General features: G+C 51.4%; 1 protein-coding gene across 1 annotated transcript in view; it reads left to right on the forward strand.

The window, feature by feature from the left end:
* The window catches only part of A2M (alpha-2-macroglobulin), a 31,221-nt gene extending 17,586 nt beyond the window's left edge, over positions 1-13,635 (forward strand). The window contains exons 18-36 of the mRNA XM_030040736.2: positions 502-610; positions 951-1,179; positions 1,444-1,570; positions 2,231-2,352; positions 3,699-3,750; positions 4,272-4,355; positions 4,748-4,924; positions 5,434-5,518; positions 6,683-6,839; positions 7,183-7,257; positions 7,541-7,706; positions 8,718-8,941; positions 9,511-9,729; positions 10,029-10,156; positions 10,528-10,618; positions 11,334-11,402; positions 11,825-11,927; positions 12,655-12,696; positions 13,461-13,635. Coding sequence (XP_029896596.1) covers positions 502-610; positions 951-1,179; positions 1,444-1,570; positions 2,231-2,352; positions 3,699-3,750; positions 4,272-4,355; positions 4,748-4,924; positions 5,434-5,518; positions 6,683-6,839; positions 7,183-7,257; positions 7,541-7,706; positions 8,718-8,941; positions 9,511-9,729; positions 10,029-10,156; positions 10,528-10,618; positions 11,334-11,402; positions 11,825-11,927; positions 12,655-12,696; positions 13,461-13,486 — 2,285 coding nt within the window. The 3' untranslated portion in view covers positions 13,487-13,635. The remainder of the gene's footprint in view (positions 1-501; positions 611-950; positions 1,180-1,443; positions 1,571-2,230; positions 2,353-3,698; positions 3,751-4,271; positions 4,356-4,747; positions 4,925-5,433; positions 5,519-6,682; positions 6,840-7,182; positions 7,258-7,540; positions 7,707-8,717; positions 8,942-9,510; positions 9,730-10,028; positions 10,157-10,527; positions 10,619-11,333; positions 11,403-11,824; positions 11,928-12,654; positions 12,697-13,460) is intronic.
* The last annotated feature ends 1,286 nt before the right edge of the window (positions 13,636-14,921 follow it).

Genomic DNA, 14,921 nt, shown 5'->3' on the forward strand with positions numbered 1-14,921 from the left:
AGTTTGAGCATCTTCAGCCTAGTTCTTGAGGAGGCCATAGATTTGGCAGGGAGGTGGTTTTCTCAGTCACAATGACCCTACAAACACACTGCACCAGAGGGACGTTCCATTGCTAGCTGGCTTGATAGGATGGAGAGGGATGTCATGTTAAGACTGTACCTGAAAGGGAAAAGGCTGCTGGCACAGAAGGTCATAAATAGCTCTTTGCTCTAATATCCTTGTTTTAACCTTGTGAAGTGCTGCCCCAGAAACTTTGAGGTTTACTGGAGACCAGTGAGAAATAATGGAAGGCTAGCTCTTCTTGCTAATAAGCCCTGACCCTGAAACTTCACTGCTGTTGGTACCAGTGCTCACTACAGGCACACCAAACATCTGCTGCCAGCACAGCTTCTGATTGCCACAGAGATTGCTGCTTTCTCAGACCGAAGCATGATGCTGATGTAGATCTTCCCTGTTTGGAATTATCAGTAGCTGATTTCTTTTTCATCTCATCACATTCAGGCATTCAGTCAGGTAGACTTTTTGCCACGCTACCCACTCCTGAAGAGGTGACAGAGACAGTCCGAAAGTATTTCCCAGAAACTTGGATTTGGAGTTTAGTATCTATAAGGTGAGGACCTTGGGCTAGCTCCTTCCTTTTTAATAAAACCGGGTTTATAAAGTGAAAATGTGAATCCCCATATTTGCCAAGCCTTTTCAATGCCCAAAAGCCCTTCATTGTTTGCAGAGATCACTTGGCAATCCTCTGAGATGGAATTACCTTCAGCTGCGGTTAGGTTTGTCCAAGGAGTGGTTGTGGGTCTACAAGAAGATGTGGGGTGGCCCTACAGTAACAAACATACTGTGACCCATCATGCACAGGGGCATGTTCAGTAGGCCAAAAGGGTACAGATAGTCACCAAAATGCCATAAAAATCATCGCTCTGTCTTTGTTCTCCATCCCTCGCCAGCTCTGAGGGCAATGCTGATCTAGACGTGACCATCCCTGACACCATCACCGAGTGGAAAGCCAATGCATTCTGCACTTCGGCAGACACAGGCTTTGGCCTGTCCCCGACAGTGTCCCTCAGAGCCTTCCAGCCCTTCTTTGTAGAGCTCACCATGCCCTACTCTGTAGTGCGTGGTGAGTCCTTCACGCTGAAAGCCACCGTTTTCAACTACCTGACCGCCTGCATCAGGGTAAGGAAGGTTCAAATCCTTCTCTGTACCTGTGTAACTTCTTCTACACCTCTAGCCCTCACCTAGCCTTCTTATCTTATCTCTGACTATCCCTAGACTCTTCACCCCTGAAATTCTTATGTTACTCCTCCTATATACTCCAAACACAGAACCCACAGCTCCCTGCTCCTTTGCTACTGAAGAAATAGATATTGCTATGGCTTCCTAGCTCCCTGTCTCTTACGAGCACCCTTCCCTGATTCTGCTTCTCTCTACAATTGGCAGGTCAGTGTGAGTCTGGCTCCGTCTACTCATTTCCTGGCTACTCTGGTGGAAAAGGAGGAAGAATCTCACTGTCTCTGCGAGAATGGGAGGAAAACCGTGGCTTGGCTTGTGACTCCCAAATCTCTTGGTAAAGGCCTCAGGGTGGTGAAAACTGCAGGGAGGATTTTTCTGTGCTGTTGTCCCTGCTCAGTATCTGGTGTTAGAGCAACACAATTTCCTCGGAAGCACTGCAGCTGAGTGTCTGTCTCATCTGGTGTTATTTAGGAGGCAAAGGCTGGTGGGCTCAGTGTCCGAGGCTGTGTCTGGCACCACATGCAGTACCATCAAGCCTTACAGCCCTTGGACAACACCTTCTGAAGCCACAGACATTGCTGGCCAGCAGGGATGCTCTGTCAGCTCCATTCCTCCCAGAGCTTAGACAATTGTCCCATGGGATTGTCATATTTTGTTTTCACTGTTGTTGTTATGTGCTGTGGTCATAGCTGTGGTGTACATGCAGGGTAGCCGTGTGCTGAACAGCAGTGGGGCTGGTGAGTCCCACCACTGTGGTGTCCTAGGTTCTGGAAAAGAGTCACCAAAACAGAGTCACCTTTCAATGGCAGTGCAGCTCATCTGCTCCAGGATGGCTACTGATGTAGATAGCTATGTTCTTCTGGGAAAGAAGCAGGGCCCAGGTGTGATAGAAAATCCCCATCCATGAGCCTGCAAATTGAAACTCCTGGAAGTGGCAGTGATTCCCATTGCCTGGCTCTGCCTGGCAGGGCTGGCTGACCCCTGTTTCCTCCAGGGCAGGTGGAGTTCTCGGTGAGCACCGAGGCCCTGCAGAACCAGCAGCCCTGCGGGAACGCCGTCGTGGAGACCCCTGAGAAAGGGCGGAAAGACACGGTCATCAGACAGCTGCTGGTGGAGGTATGTGGGCTGTGGGAAAGGAGGACTGAACTTTCCCACAGGCTAGAGTGTACGCTGTGATGCAATTGACAGCATGCTAGATAATCTCATCTAGGCTCCCTTTCCCATGAAAGGTTGGATCAGATGATGTTTTGAGGGCCCTTCTATACCTGGGCTGGTCTGTGATCCTATGATTCTATGAGATCACTATGCAGGGTGGCAATATGATGGTCTTACATCATCTTTATACTTTGGCAGGGCTGCATAAAGACTGCAGCTTAATAACGCTGTGCAATGTGTCTGCCAGTACTCTAACCTTTCCCTGTCCCTTACTGTAGCAGGACTCCTACTCCAATCCATCCTTCTCTATCTCCTACTTGTCACCTCCTATTTCAATACACCCACTTTACAGCCTCTCTCCTCTATTTGAGACACCCCTAGTAAGTTTGCCAGTCAGCACATGCTGCCTCTCTGCTAGTTGAGTGGCCAAGCAAACTGCCTCTTAAGCTGAGTGTTATGCAGTTCTGGTTTGCTACCATAGTCTGGCACTGGGATGAAGGTGGGAGATTCACAAGCACCTACAGGAATTTGATGCCTGTAGAGAAGTCCCCTCAAAACTCCAGATATTATAAAAGTCCATGAAAACATGTTAAAATTTTACAGCTTATCCATTTCCTGTGGCAAGAAGAGTTGCTGATGTGATGTGGTACAGAAGGAAATACTATGTGGCAGTACTGCATACCCTTTATAGGAAAATGCTAGTTTATTATACTGGATGTGGTAATCTGGCAGGTAGATTCTATGCTCTTAGCTTTTCTCTGTATCATAAAACCCCCTAATGTTTGCCTACAATGTTGTATGGTATCAGTAGTGTCACCAGCTATTACAGTGTACACCATCTTCCCTTTCTATTATTAACAGGCACTTTTTTTTCCCCTAAAGCATCTGCAGCATTATGATAAATAGCACTGCAGACATCTCTTCAGGACAGCCCTCTAGAGCTACTGTGAGCCTTTGCTAACAAAAGCACTTGCTGTAATGCTGCAGTCCTTTTGTTGCAAGGATGTTAAGTGTCTCTCGCTGCGTACAATAGTTGCAGGTCATCCATGTGGTAGTCGTGCAGTGTTCTCCTCTCCTTTTCCAGTCCTTCCTCCAGGTACAACACCTGTCACTTAGGATCATATTTCCTGTACTTGCTTAAATTATTATTTCAGGGCTCTGTATTTCAGGGTTTTTTTGTAACTGCCTCTGCTTCTTCAGTTCACTCACTTTTCACATACCCCTCTGTCCTTGTTAAGGATTCCTCTGTCTGTATTTTCTGTCTCACTAACTTCTCACCTCTCTTGTGTTCCTCTATCCCCCCCAAGCCTGAAGGAGTTGAGAAGGAAACAGCCCAGAACTCTGTGCTCTGTGTAAAAGGTAAAACCTACTCTCCCCACCCTCTTCCTTTGTTCCTGTGTGGTTTGATGGGTGGGACGTGCCTGGAGGAGGAAGATAGTGCTGCCTCTATCATAGTCCAGGTAGGCTGATATTTTTAGGTAATCAAAACATGCCCCATGAGTTGGGAGCTTGAGATATAAGACAGAAGAAAGACCTAGAGAATGGACCATCCTGCCCAAGCATCAGGGTATGAGCTCAGACAGATTTAGCATGACTGTTTGCATCCCTGTTCTCTTGTGTGCTGACATTGGAGTTACTGTGCTGTCTCCTGTTTTCTAGTGGGCCCAGAAAAAAGCTGTAGAGACACAATCTAAAGTGTCTAACAGTGGCTGGGGGTGGTTTCATGCAGAGATTGCCTTATAGTGAGGGAAAAATGAAGTGACTGAAGTCCGGGTATTTCTAATAGGAAGTGTTACTGTCGTTTCACTGAGGCCCCCTCCCCTTCCATTAGCATTTCTTGGGACTGCACTGAAGCTGTTTGGGTCTTGCTTCTCTCTCAGGAGTGTCTGCAAAACAGAAGTTTTCTCTGTTGCTACCCTCAAATGTGGTACAAGACTCAGGAAGAGCATATTTCTCAGTGCTGGGTGAGTGAGCAGCCTGACAGAAGAACCATGTGCTGTTTCTGCCCCTCTGTGTTGGCCTCCTACCTCACATCTTTTCTCCTGGTTTTCAGCACACCTCATTCCTGTCTTTGATCCCTTCTGTCTCGAGCACTTTCCTTTCCAGTTGTGCTCTTCCTTTTCTCCTTTCTGCATGTCCTTTTGTTCGGAGTTCTCTGCTAGTGCCCTAAACTTTCTCTCATTTCTCTCTTTTCCTTTTCTCTGCTGTTCTGTGTTTCAGTCCAGGATCTTTATCAATCCAGATTTCTTTTGTTCTTCTCTGTCATCTCCTGCTTCTTTTATTCAGTAGCTCCCTCTGATTCTGATAGGCAGCCCTGAGTATTGTTAATATCCCTCTGGTATCTCCTGCTCCCCAGGTGACATCATGGGCACTGCCATGCAGAACCTGCACCAGCTCCTGCAGATGCCGTTTGGCTGTGGAGAGCAGAACATGGTCCTGTTTGCACCCAACATCTACGTCCTGGACTATCTGAACAAGACAGGGCAGCTGAGCGAGGAGGTCAAATCCAAGGCCATCGGATACTTAGTGAGCGGTGAGCTGGGACACGGCTTTTGCTTCTGCTTTGGCTTTTTTCCAGATCCTGCCTGGGGTGGTTCTGTCAAATGTTGGCTAGGTGTGGAAAGAGAGCTTCTCTCATGCACAGATGGTCTCTGCTGTATGCCTGAGAAGGCCCTTTGCTGCTTTTTCATTTATTATTTTCTGTTGCTTAAGCATTAGGGTACGTGATCATTGCACCCACTTTTCCCTGCTCCCTAATTGGGTTGCAATGCAGTGCAGAGCTGTCGGGTGACCTGCTACAGTGACTTGTCCATTGTCATTAATATGTCCTGCCTTCCTTCTGAAGAAAGGCAGGTGTTGCTTCTCCTCATGCAGTACAAGCAGTGCATGGAGGTGGGGATGTACCAGTACTTCTTATTGGCCAGGAAAGGCCTGACGTACTCCTCTTACCTTTGCCTTTGCTAATACAGCTGTTTTTCTCTTCCCCCATGCCTCAGCAGACTTTCTCTGGCATCTGAATCTTGCTTTAACTCTCCATTGCAGGTTATCAGAGGCAGCTGAACTACAAGCACCCAGATGGCTCTTACAGTACCTTTGGACCACGTTATGGCCAACTGGGGAACACCTGGTGAGATTTCAATGTCACCTATGCCTCCTCCCCATGTGCTCCTCTTTCTCACCTTCACATTTATAATAAATGCTGCATAACTAAATAGGAAATGCTGTTGTAGACCAGCAGGCTTTCCAGAGCTGGTGTGGTCCCTGTGCTGCCTCCTACTTGATGAAATAGGCTGCATCAGCCAGTTATGTAGCTGAAGCACGTCCTCCCACCAGCAGCTCTGAGGACCATGACAGACAAGAAGGAAATGGAGATAAATTGGAAAAGAAGGGAGCAGGGATTTCATATCCTGACTGAGGAAGGCTGAAGAGTTGCAGTGGCAGCTCTTCTAGGCTAGCATCTGCTGAGAAGGCTGATGGGAAACGTGTTTCCATATAAGTGGAAAGGATGATAGTCCAAGAGCAGTGCTGTATGGGTTTTTTTTTCAAGAGTGTTTGTGTGTTACTAAGCAAAGACAGCCTGGAGGAGCAGTTGTATTGCCAGTGTGACTTACTGCAAAGTTTTGAGTTGCTCCAGCGTATCGTTGCCATGCATTTTCGTCTTTAGGTAAGGGTAAGAATGGATAATTTCATCACCTTCAGTTTGCTTTTAGTTTCTGAAACAGTATTTGGTTCTTGCCGGCATGTTGGCTTCTCGCTGCATGCCTGCTTCTTGTCCATAACTGCTTGTAACAACTCTAACAAAAACTCTTTTAACATGTTCTTCTTTACTTTAAAACACTGGGGACTTCTGGGAAATCCATGAGACATGGCTTTCTAGTGCAAGAGTCCTGCCAGCAGACCATGAGCTAGCAAGGATTTAATTATTCTTCCCTGTCATTTTGAGTATTACTGTTATGCAGATGTTGAGCTAATTGGCATGCAATTCCCTACTTTTTCCAAAAAGATTTTTTTTAGATACAGATCAACAATCACTGTCCTTCAAATTGTAGCCTCAACACAAAGGGATCACGGAGTTTTACGAGCCAAGAGAGGGACAAGAAATCAAGGTGGAAGGCAGTTTTTTGACAGATTTTTTGATGTGAGGATATAATATACATGTGGTCTGACTAATTGGCCCACAGTTCTCCAGACCTGCTTGCCTTTCTCCAGACAGATGATGTGCACATGGGCCCACTCACCTGATGGACAACAGGCCTGCTCAGGCCCTTTCGCTGCTCTTTCTCCCTTTCAGGCTCACAGCCTTTGTCCTCAAGTCCTTCGCTCAGGCCCGGCCTCACATCTTCATAGATGAGAAGCACATCCAGGATGCTTTGGTCTGGCTGTCGTACAAACAGAAGGAGAACGGCTGTTTCCGCAGTTCTGGGACACTCCTGAACAATGCCATGAAGGTAACGTTTCTGCCTGGTTGTTTTTTTTGTGGGGCTAGAAGTTGACCATAAGTCAGATGGGTCCAGTTGAGCTTCCTGAGCGTACAGGCAGATGGGAAATTCCCATGTCAATGGCAAGCACTTTGGAGCTGGGCGCCATTCTCTAGGATCGCCACAGTAGGAAGGAGAATGAAGGCTAACCCGCTCTTGATAAGTGGTATTGATACCTCCACATTAGCTGCAAGGGGGAGGAGGCAAGCTAAGGGTCTACAAGGCAGAATAAAGTATATCCACTAGAGTGGGAGAAAAGACTGGAGATGAGAAGCTAGGTGGGGTCAGCATCTACCTTTGTGTTTCCCTGCAGGGTGGAGTGGACAACGAGGTCTCGCTGACGGCCTACATCACTATTGCGTTGCTGGAGATTCCTCTGCCTGTAACTGTATGTGGCTGCACGCTAACTTGAGTCAGTTATGTTGTGTCAGTCTGTGATGACACAGTACTGCCCAGAATTTGCTCCAGATTGGAAAAAGGACTTGGTTGTTGAGCCCTGTGATACAAGAATTATGTTCTGTCAATTTTGGCATTTCTGCAACACGTACACTACTTGTTTCTACACCTCATTCCAGCAGATCCCTCCTCAAAGTTCAGTGGAATGATGTGCTATTAGTAAAGCAAAAACCTAGTTTCTCCCAGCCTTTTAATCACTATTTATCTCTCCCCAGCACTCGGTGGTGCGTAACGCTCTGTTCTGCCTGGAAACAGCAGCAGATGAGAAAGAAAACCACGTGTACACCAAGGCACTGATGGCGTACGCCTTCGCCCTGGCAGGGAAGGAGGAGAAACGGAAGGCATTGCTTAGCTCACTTGAAAAGGAGGCTGTGAAAAAGGGTGAGTGCTCCTGGTGGGACATCTCTTTCTTCCAACCCACTGGCCTTGCATCTTCCCTTGATACAATGGTTTTTGTTGGTGGGGCAATGGCTGCAGGAACTGGCTTCTGTGGGTGGGGAAAGGTGGAGGGAGAGGAAAAACTAGTGCAAAGGGGTTGCATTTTTGAGAACTCCTTCACAGTGCCCAGTCCTACTTCTCTGCTCCAAGGGAGTTCATCCGGAAGCACCAGGCACCATCCCCATCGGTGCTGAACTAAAGGGTAGCTCTGCTAGAGTCTCTCCTCAGTCCGCTCCTCTTGCCACACCAGGCACTGCTTAGCAAAGGCTTAGCAATGTTTACGGCTACTCCTTCCTTCCAGCGCACATGCTCAACGTAGAACAAAGTTGACCTTGCACAGCAGAAGGCATGATAAATCAGAGAAAAGCTGGATGTGCTGAGAGAGAAAGCGAACATACAGGTCATTTCAGAGGCCCCAGCGTAAGCTCCGAGTCCTCCAGGAAATCACATAACGACTCGGAAGCATTCTGGCAGGGTCAGGCCGGACGGTGGGTTTGCCCAAGCGTTGGGGAGCAGGGCTGTGAAGGAAGTACCCCCAGCACCTCTTGCCTTCTCCGCCTGCAGGTGACTGTCAAGCCTGGTCACATTCTTTGGCTCATTTTGCCTCAGAGCCTGTCACTGCCCGCCCCCGGCATCTCTACTCAACAAGGGGAGGAGTGTCATCCTTCTTAGGTCCCTGGTTCCTCGAGCTGCCCAAGCCCATAAATGTCTGTGTGGATCTGGAGCCTAGGACAAAGTGGTATCCAGGCCTGAGGACTGAGCCTCAGCAGTCTCAGGCTAGATGTAAACCGGCAGCAAGTGTAAACCTAACCCTTGCCTCTTCATCCTGCATGACGGATGCATCCTGGAGGCTCTGTCCTCCCAGCTGGACCGGCAGCAGATCAAGAACTCCCTTGCAATGACTACTAATAACTGCTTCTTGTCTTGTCTCCACGCTCCCCGCCTCCTGTGAAGATGGGTCTGTTCATTGGCAGCGACCTGGGAAAGAGCCAGAGGTTGATCTCCCGTACTATCGCTACCGAGCTCCCTCTGCTGAAGTGGAGATGACAGCCTACGTGCTCCTTGCTCACCTCACCACGCAGCCGGCACCTTCCCAGGAGGAGCTGTCATTCGCGTCTCTTATTGCAAAGTGGATCAGTGGCCAGCAGAATCCCAACGGAGGCTTCTCCTCCACCCAGGTGAGCTGCTTCCCTCCTGTGACTTCACACATCAATGTCAGAGGATGGGAAGTGTCAGAGACCCAGGTGGGAGCACAGTAAGTTCTGCCAGGGCAGGGACTGTAGCCCTGCAGTATCTACCACGGTTGCCAAGTTCCCAAGAGGCTAGAGGCTAGTATGTCAGGTAGTGCCTCTGGGAACGACCGATACTTTGATTAATGACCTGGCTTTCTTGACACAGTGGGGCAGAATGGTAGGGACACAAGGGACGTGTGTCTGTGCCATTGGAGAGGGCTCCCACTGGTTTTGTGCGTATGAAGTTGCTGCTTCCCCCAGCGGCGAGCGAGCGAAGGCTGCGCGGAGCTCCACGCCAGGGAGCTCAGGCAACACGCAGCTGCTGGGCAGAGGACACGGGAAGGGAACGGAAACACGCAACAGCTGCTCTTTCGCTCTGTCCTTTGTACTTATAACTGGAGAAAGGGAAGAACGGAGAGGAGGGTGCGTGCCGACAGCAAAGGGCAGGCTGCGGGCGGACAGGCTGTGGAAAGGCTAACCGCATCCCCCCGGGTGCCGGGACCCGTCTCTTTCAGGACACAGTGGTGGCTCTCCAAGCCCTGTCCCTGTACGGAGCTGTCACCTACGCCAAGAGCGGAGCAGCTTCCAAAGTGACCCTGCGGTCGGGAGGGGACTTCCAGCAAGACTTCCAAGTGGATCCCACAAACCGTCTGCTGCTCCAGCGCGTGCCCCTGCCCCAGGTGCCAGGGGAGTACAGCACGGAGGTGTCTGGCGAAGGATGCGTCTACCTGCAGGTGAGGGTGATGGGGGCAGGTGGCGTCCTGGGAGGGGAGCCCCTTGCCAGGCAGGAGCCAGGGAGAGGGCAGAAGGGACAGGAGAGAGGGGAGAAGTGGGAGGGAAGGCTCTGGGAGAGGGAAGAGGAGAAGAGCAGCAGAGGTGTGTGCAGGAGAAAGGCGGGGAGGCAAGGATCCGCAATGTGGAGGAGCTGTGAGAAGGGGAGAAGCGGGGAGGCTGGGTGGGGAGAGGATCGTCGCTCTCCTGCGCCCAGCACGCACGCACACGTGCTCACGCAGAGCTGCTGGCTCTCCTCTAGACAAGCCTGAGGTACAACGTGCAGCCCACACAGGAGGATGCACCCTTCCTGCTTCATGTGTACACCATCCCAGAGACATGTGCGGACTCCAAGGCTCACAAGGTCTTTGACATAGGCATAAATGTCAGGTGAGTCTGTGTTTGGGTCTGAGCCTTCCTGAGAAGCCATGGGAGCTGGACGAGGTCTGGTTGTCCAGGGCGAGCCAGTCTGGAAGCCCTGCAGGAGCAGCACATCCCCTGGAAAAGCGGGCAGGACGCAGCTGGGCTGGGAGGAGAGGCTGTGGAGGAAGGCCATGTCCTGCAGTGGTGGAGCTGTGTGGGTAGCCCAGGGCTGGGCTTGTGAGAGGCTGCACAGATGACCCGGAGACCCCGGCAAGCTGGAGAAGGAGGTGCTGGACTGTCAGGACCACTGTGGTGGTGTGCCAAGTGTTATGGAAAAGGTGGAAGTGCCCCCAGCTTCGACTTGAGGTGCACTGAGTCTTTGTTGCTTGATTCCTTAGTTACACTGGGGAGCGCAATGGCTCCAACATGGTGATTGTTGATGTGAAGATGCTCTCAGGATTCATCCCCGTGAAGTCCTCCGTGAGGAAGGTAGGAGCCTGTTTGTCAAACAAGCAACATCTATCTTCAAGACACCTTCCAAGTGTCTGTAGCAAACTAGAGGGCTTCAGGGTTTGCATCAGCTTCCTCTTGTCATTGTCACCTGCACATTTGCTATCTACATTGTCCTCTTTTCATACCTGGCTGAAGGCCAGCACAAAGGGAGACAATGTGATGAATCTAGGAAAAATAGACTAAGTAATTTTTTCTCTGGACTGGTGATTGGCGCCGTTATTATCACTGTGTCCCGATAGCTCCCTAAAAGCATTTTCTGTGTGTAGGACATTCAATAGTAGTGCTGTTTCCTCTTTCCCTCTGCTGGTCTGACAACACCTTCTAGCATTCTAACTGTTTAGGTCTTGGGTCACTGTTTGAGATGCTGAGCAGGTGCATGGTCTGAAAAATAAAGGCAATCATAAGATACTGCAGAACTAGCAAGCCAGAAGGAATGTATTCTCATCGAATGGTTCCATCACTCTGCTGGAACCAGTGCTCAGTCTCTGCTGAGCTTCATCAGCCAGGCTGTGAAGGGAAGGCCTGGGGACCATGATACCTAGTGGCACACCAAGGAGGCAGTTCCGTGCTGCTGACTTAGTTCCCCGAGTACCCCAGTGTTTCATCCACAGTACATCCCATCCATAGGGCTGTGCAAGGGGCACAGGGAGACCACCCTCAACGCAGTAACATCTTGGTCTTCTTTCTTCAGCTGGAAGGCCGCCGTGTTATTGAGCGCACAGAGTTGAGTACCAACCACGTCCTAGTGTATCTGGAAAAGGTAAGTATCCATCTGGGGCAAGGACCGGTCAGAAACACAGGCATTGGGACATTTGGCCCCATAGGGTAAAAGACCTGGGACTCAAAACTATGATGGCTCTGACAAGAATAGGACTGAATCTCGTACTGACTTCTGCCGAGCTGTCAGACTTACCGGTACTTTGCTCCCCAGCCCTCGGCAGGCTCTGCCCCTGCCCCGCGCACAGACGGGGCCCTGACCAGCCAGAGCCTCCCCCCGTGTGGGGACAGGCCCCAGGGTTTCCCCTCGCCCCTCAGCCAGGCCCGCAGCCCCCGCACCCCCCCGGCCACGGCCACGGGTGCCAGGGGAGAGCGAGGGAGCCCGGGGGCGGCGGTGCGGGGGGCACGGGGGAGCCCGGGCCGGCGCGGAGCCGACCCTCAGCCTCCGCCGCTTCCCTCCCGCAGCTGAGCAGCGAGACCCTCAGCTTCTCCTTCACGGTGGAGCGGGACATCCCCGTGCAGGGCCTGAAGCCGGCCCAGGTGAAGGTCTACGACTACTACGAGACGGGTGAGTGCGGGGCTGGGGGTGCCCCTGGGAGCCCGGGCGGGCGGCACGGGAGCTGGGGGGGGGGCCCGCAGCTGCCCCGCGCCTCGGCCCCTTCCCGCCGCCTGCCCCCCTGCCTCCTGCTCCTGCCCGGGCAGGGCCCCGAGAGCATCGCGGGGGGGGGGGGGGGGGCTGCGCGGGGGTCCCCGCATGGCCGCCCCTCACACCGGCAGCTGCCGTGCAGCCTCCCTCCGCTGAGGGGGGAGCGGGCCGAGGAGGCCGTGCGCCCAGCCCTCCGAGCCCGGCGCCTGCAGGGCCGGTCCCGGCGCCGCGGGGAGAGGAGCCGAGCCCAGGCGCGGGGCCGAGCCGCGGGCGCCGGCGGTCCCGCCTTCAGGGCCGGCCCCAGAGCAGAGCCTCGGCCCCTTGTGCCTCCGCTGTCCCGGCGGCTGCGCCGGGGTGGCAGCGACGGCGCTGTCCCCAGCGCACCCCGGCGAGCTGCGGGAAGGTGCCCGGGGGAAGGCGAAGGGCCGCCTGTGCGGGGGGGTGGCTCTGCCTCGCTGCCGCGGCCTCTGGACGGGGCTGTGAGCGGGGCTCCCTCCCACCCCGACTGGGACCTCGGGGGGGGAGCTGGGGATGGCGGCAGTGGCCGGCTGGGGGGCCTGGGAGGAGCGTCTCTCTGGCACCCGTCCCTCTGCCAGGGCTGCCGAGGGGCTCTGACAGCCCGCTCTCTCCCTCCCCTTCTCCTTTCCAGACGAGTTTGCCACGCAGGAGTACGACGCTCCCTGCTCCACAGGTAGGCTGCTCAGGAACAACTGACGTTTTCCAGCGTGGACTACTGCAGGTTGTCTCTAATTAGAGTCTTTGCAGACCACGGGTTTCCTCCGCCTGTGTATACTCTCAGCATTAATCTTCACTGTGCCTATTGCAGTCTCTAGGCAAGCCTTAGTACAGAGACGAAAAGCAATGCTGCCACCCGATGTCCTGACTAAGATCGGATACAGCTTTCATTGTGGTTCACTGAGAATAGCAATCCCAGTGTTACTGCCTTCCTTCGCACAGAGGCACTTGTCTATGCCTGCCTGTGCATCACGTTGTACAAATAAGATTGAAATCTCTCTTGGGACTGAACGCCACACTCAGCCTTTTGTGTGTCTGCCCTTTTCAGGGCCACATTTGCCATGCTGCAGACACAGAAGGGTACCGAGGAATTGCGTCCCAAACGTCTTGTTGAAATTTTGACGTTATTCACATGTCTTTGGTGGGGATCTTTCAAACTCTGCCCTGGGTTATTTTTTGCCTTCCTTTGGGAAATCCAGGTGCTGAGAGGGAATGTGTACTAGGATAGCTCATATTATCTCCTGGATAAATCTGCCTCCCCTGTCCAGCCATTCCCATTCTGTTATCTGTCTGCAACTGGGCATTTTTAGGTGAATCAGTTTCCCAGATTTTAACGGGGCTTGAACTCACATAGCCACCAGAACACAGAGAAGATGTCCAGGGCTCTGGACACTGCTTCACCAGGATAATTCCCTCACTCTGTCCTTTTCCCACCTCCAGCCAAGGATGAACAGATAAATGCCTGAAGAGCACATCTTGTCTGAGCCTTGCTGGATCAACTCGCATGTCTCCGCCCCTAGAAGATCTTGTTGAGGGGGGCTATTGAAATGTTAGACGAGGACACCTCAACACCAAAAGGAAGTAACACTATAAATAAATTAAGTCTTGATTCTCATCAGATGTCTCTGGCCTTATTTTTTGTTACTTTGTCTTGTCTCTCCTCCCTTCCATAGCTCAGACTGTGTAATGGCCTGAGATTTAAATCCAAAGTCATCCACAGCAAGGTGGTGTTTGGCAACTCCTCAGGATACTAGAAGGCAGAGAGCTTTTGGCAGTGGGGAGGTTTGTCTCCATACTTGCCAGTTCTCCAGGAGGAGAGGAAATCCTACCTGTTGCCATTATACACTGGGAGCTTGACTCCCTACCTCTAAAAGCCAGGGTTTTCTGCAAGATAATCCTTGGACATAATAAACCTCTGATCACATATTGCCTTTGATCGCACTGTGAAATCACTGCTATGAGGTGGAAGGACAGTGTGAACCCATCCAGTCTGATCTTTCACAGCAGGCCAGATACAAGTGAAGCGAAGACTTGTGGACTTTCCCATTCTAGCAGTGAAGACATTATCTGCATGTTTCTGAACAGTTGAAGTGAAATCAGAGAGGGACTGGGAACTTAACAGTGTCATCAGTCAGAATTTCAACCAAGAACCACCTTATGAGCCAAACCCCTTGTGTTTTTCATGAGAACTTTATCCTCTTCCCCTCAGTGGAGGCCTGTAGATCTCTTTGGGGTTTTTTTGAGTAATTTTAATACAGGGTTTTTTTCTTCCTCCCAACTAGGCTTATGGTGCTTCAGCAGAATTCAGGGGGGAGGCCCTGGATTCCCATCTGGTATTTTGGGTTAAACTTTTTGCATGTCAATTTTCCAAATTATCACATTCTCTCTAGTCTGGATCTCTCCCAGGGATGCAGAGGCAATCAGCCTTAGTTCAGTAGGTCATATGGCACCCTGTGTATTTTATTTACATGGTTCTGTGTGCAGAGGTGCCTTTGACCCTGCCAATGTAAGTTTAAGCAAACACACCTATAGGAGTCCCTCATGCAGCTTCTTTCACGTGCACAGACCCAGGTTGTCAAAAATGTAAGTCAGCAATACAGCAAAGAACTTGTACACGTTTCAGTGACGCTGAAGCTTTTTGCGTTGTTGTTGTCCATGTGAGTGTCTCAAGACCCTCTTTCCCCTTCATGAGCTAGAATTCCTCACTGTGTAAGGAAAGCAGTTTGCTCTGGCCCCTTGTATAGCTGTGCCCCTGCTATGGGTCATGAGGGACTGACTGTACCAGAGAGACACAGTCCAAGCTGAAACTGTTAGTTAGGGGCAAGCAGGTTCAAAAGTGCCAGGTCTGAAAACTTGTGCACACAGACACAGGTCTCCAAATACAGACCCTCCTTTACAGCA

Source organism: Aquila chrysaetos, chromosome 17 (genome assembly GCF_900496995.4).
Source record: "Aquila chrysaetos chrysaetos chromosome 17, bAquChr1.4, whole genome shotgun sequence".
Taxonomy (NCBI): domain Eukaryota; kingdom Metazoa; phylum Chordata; class Aves; order Accipitriformes; family Accipitridae; genus Aquila; species Aquila chrysaetos.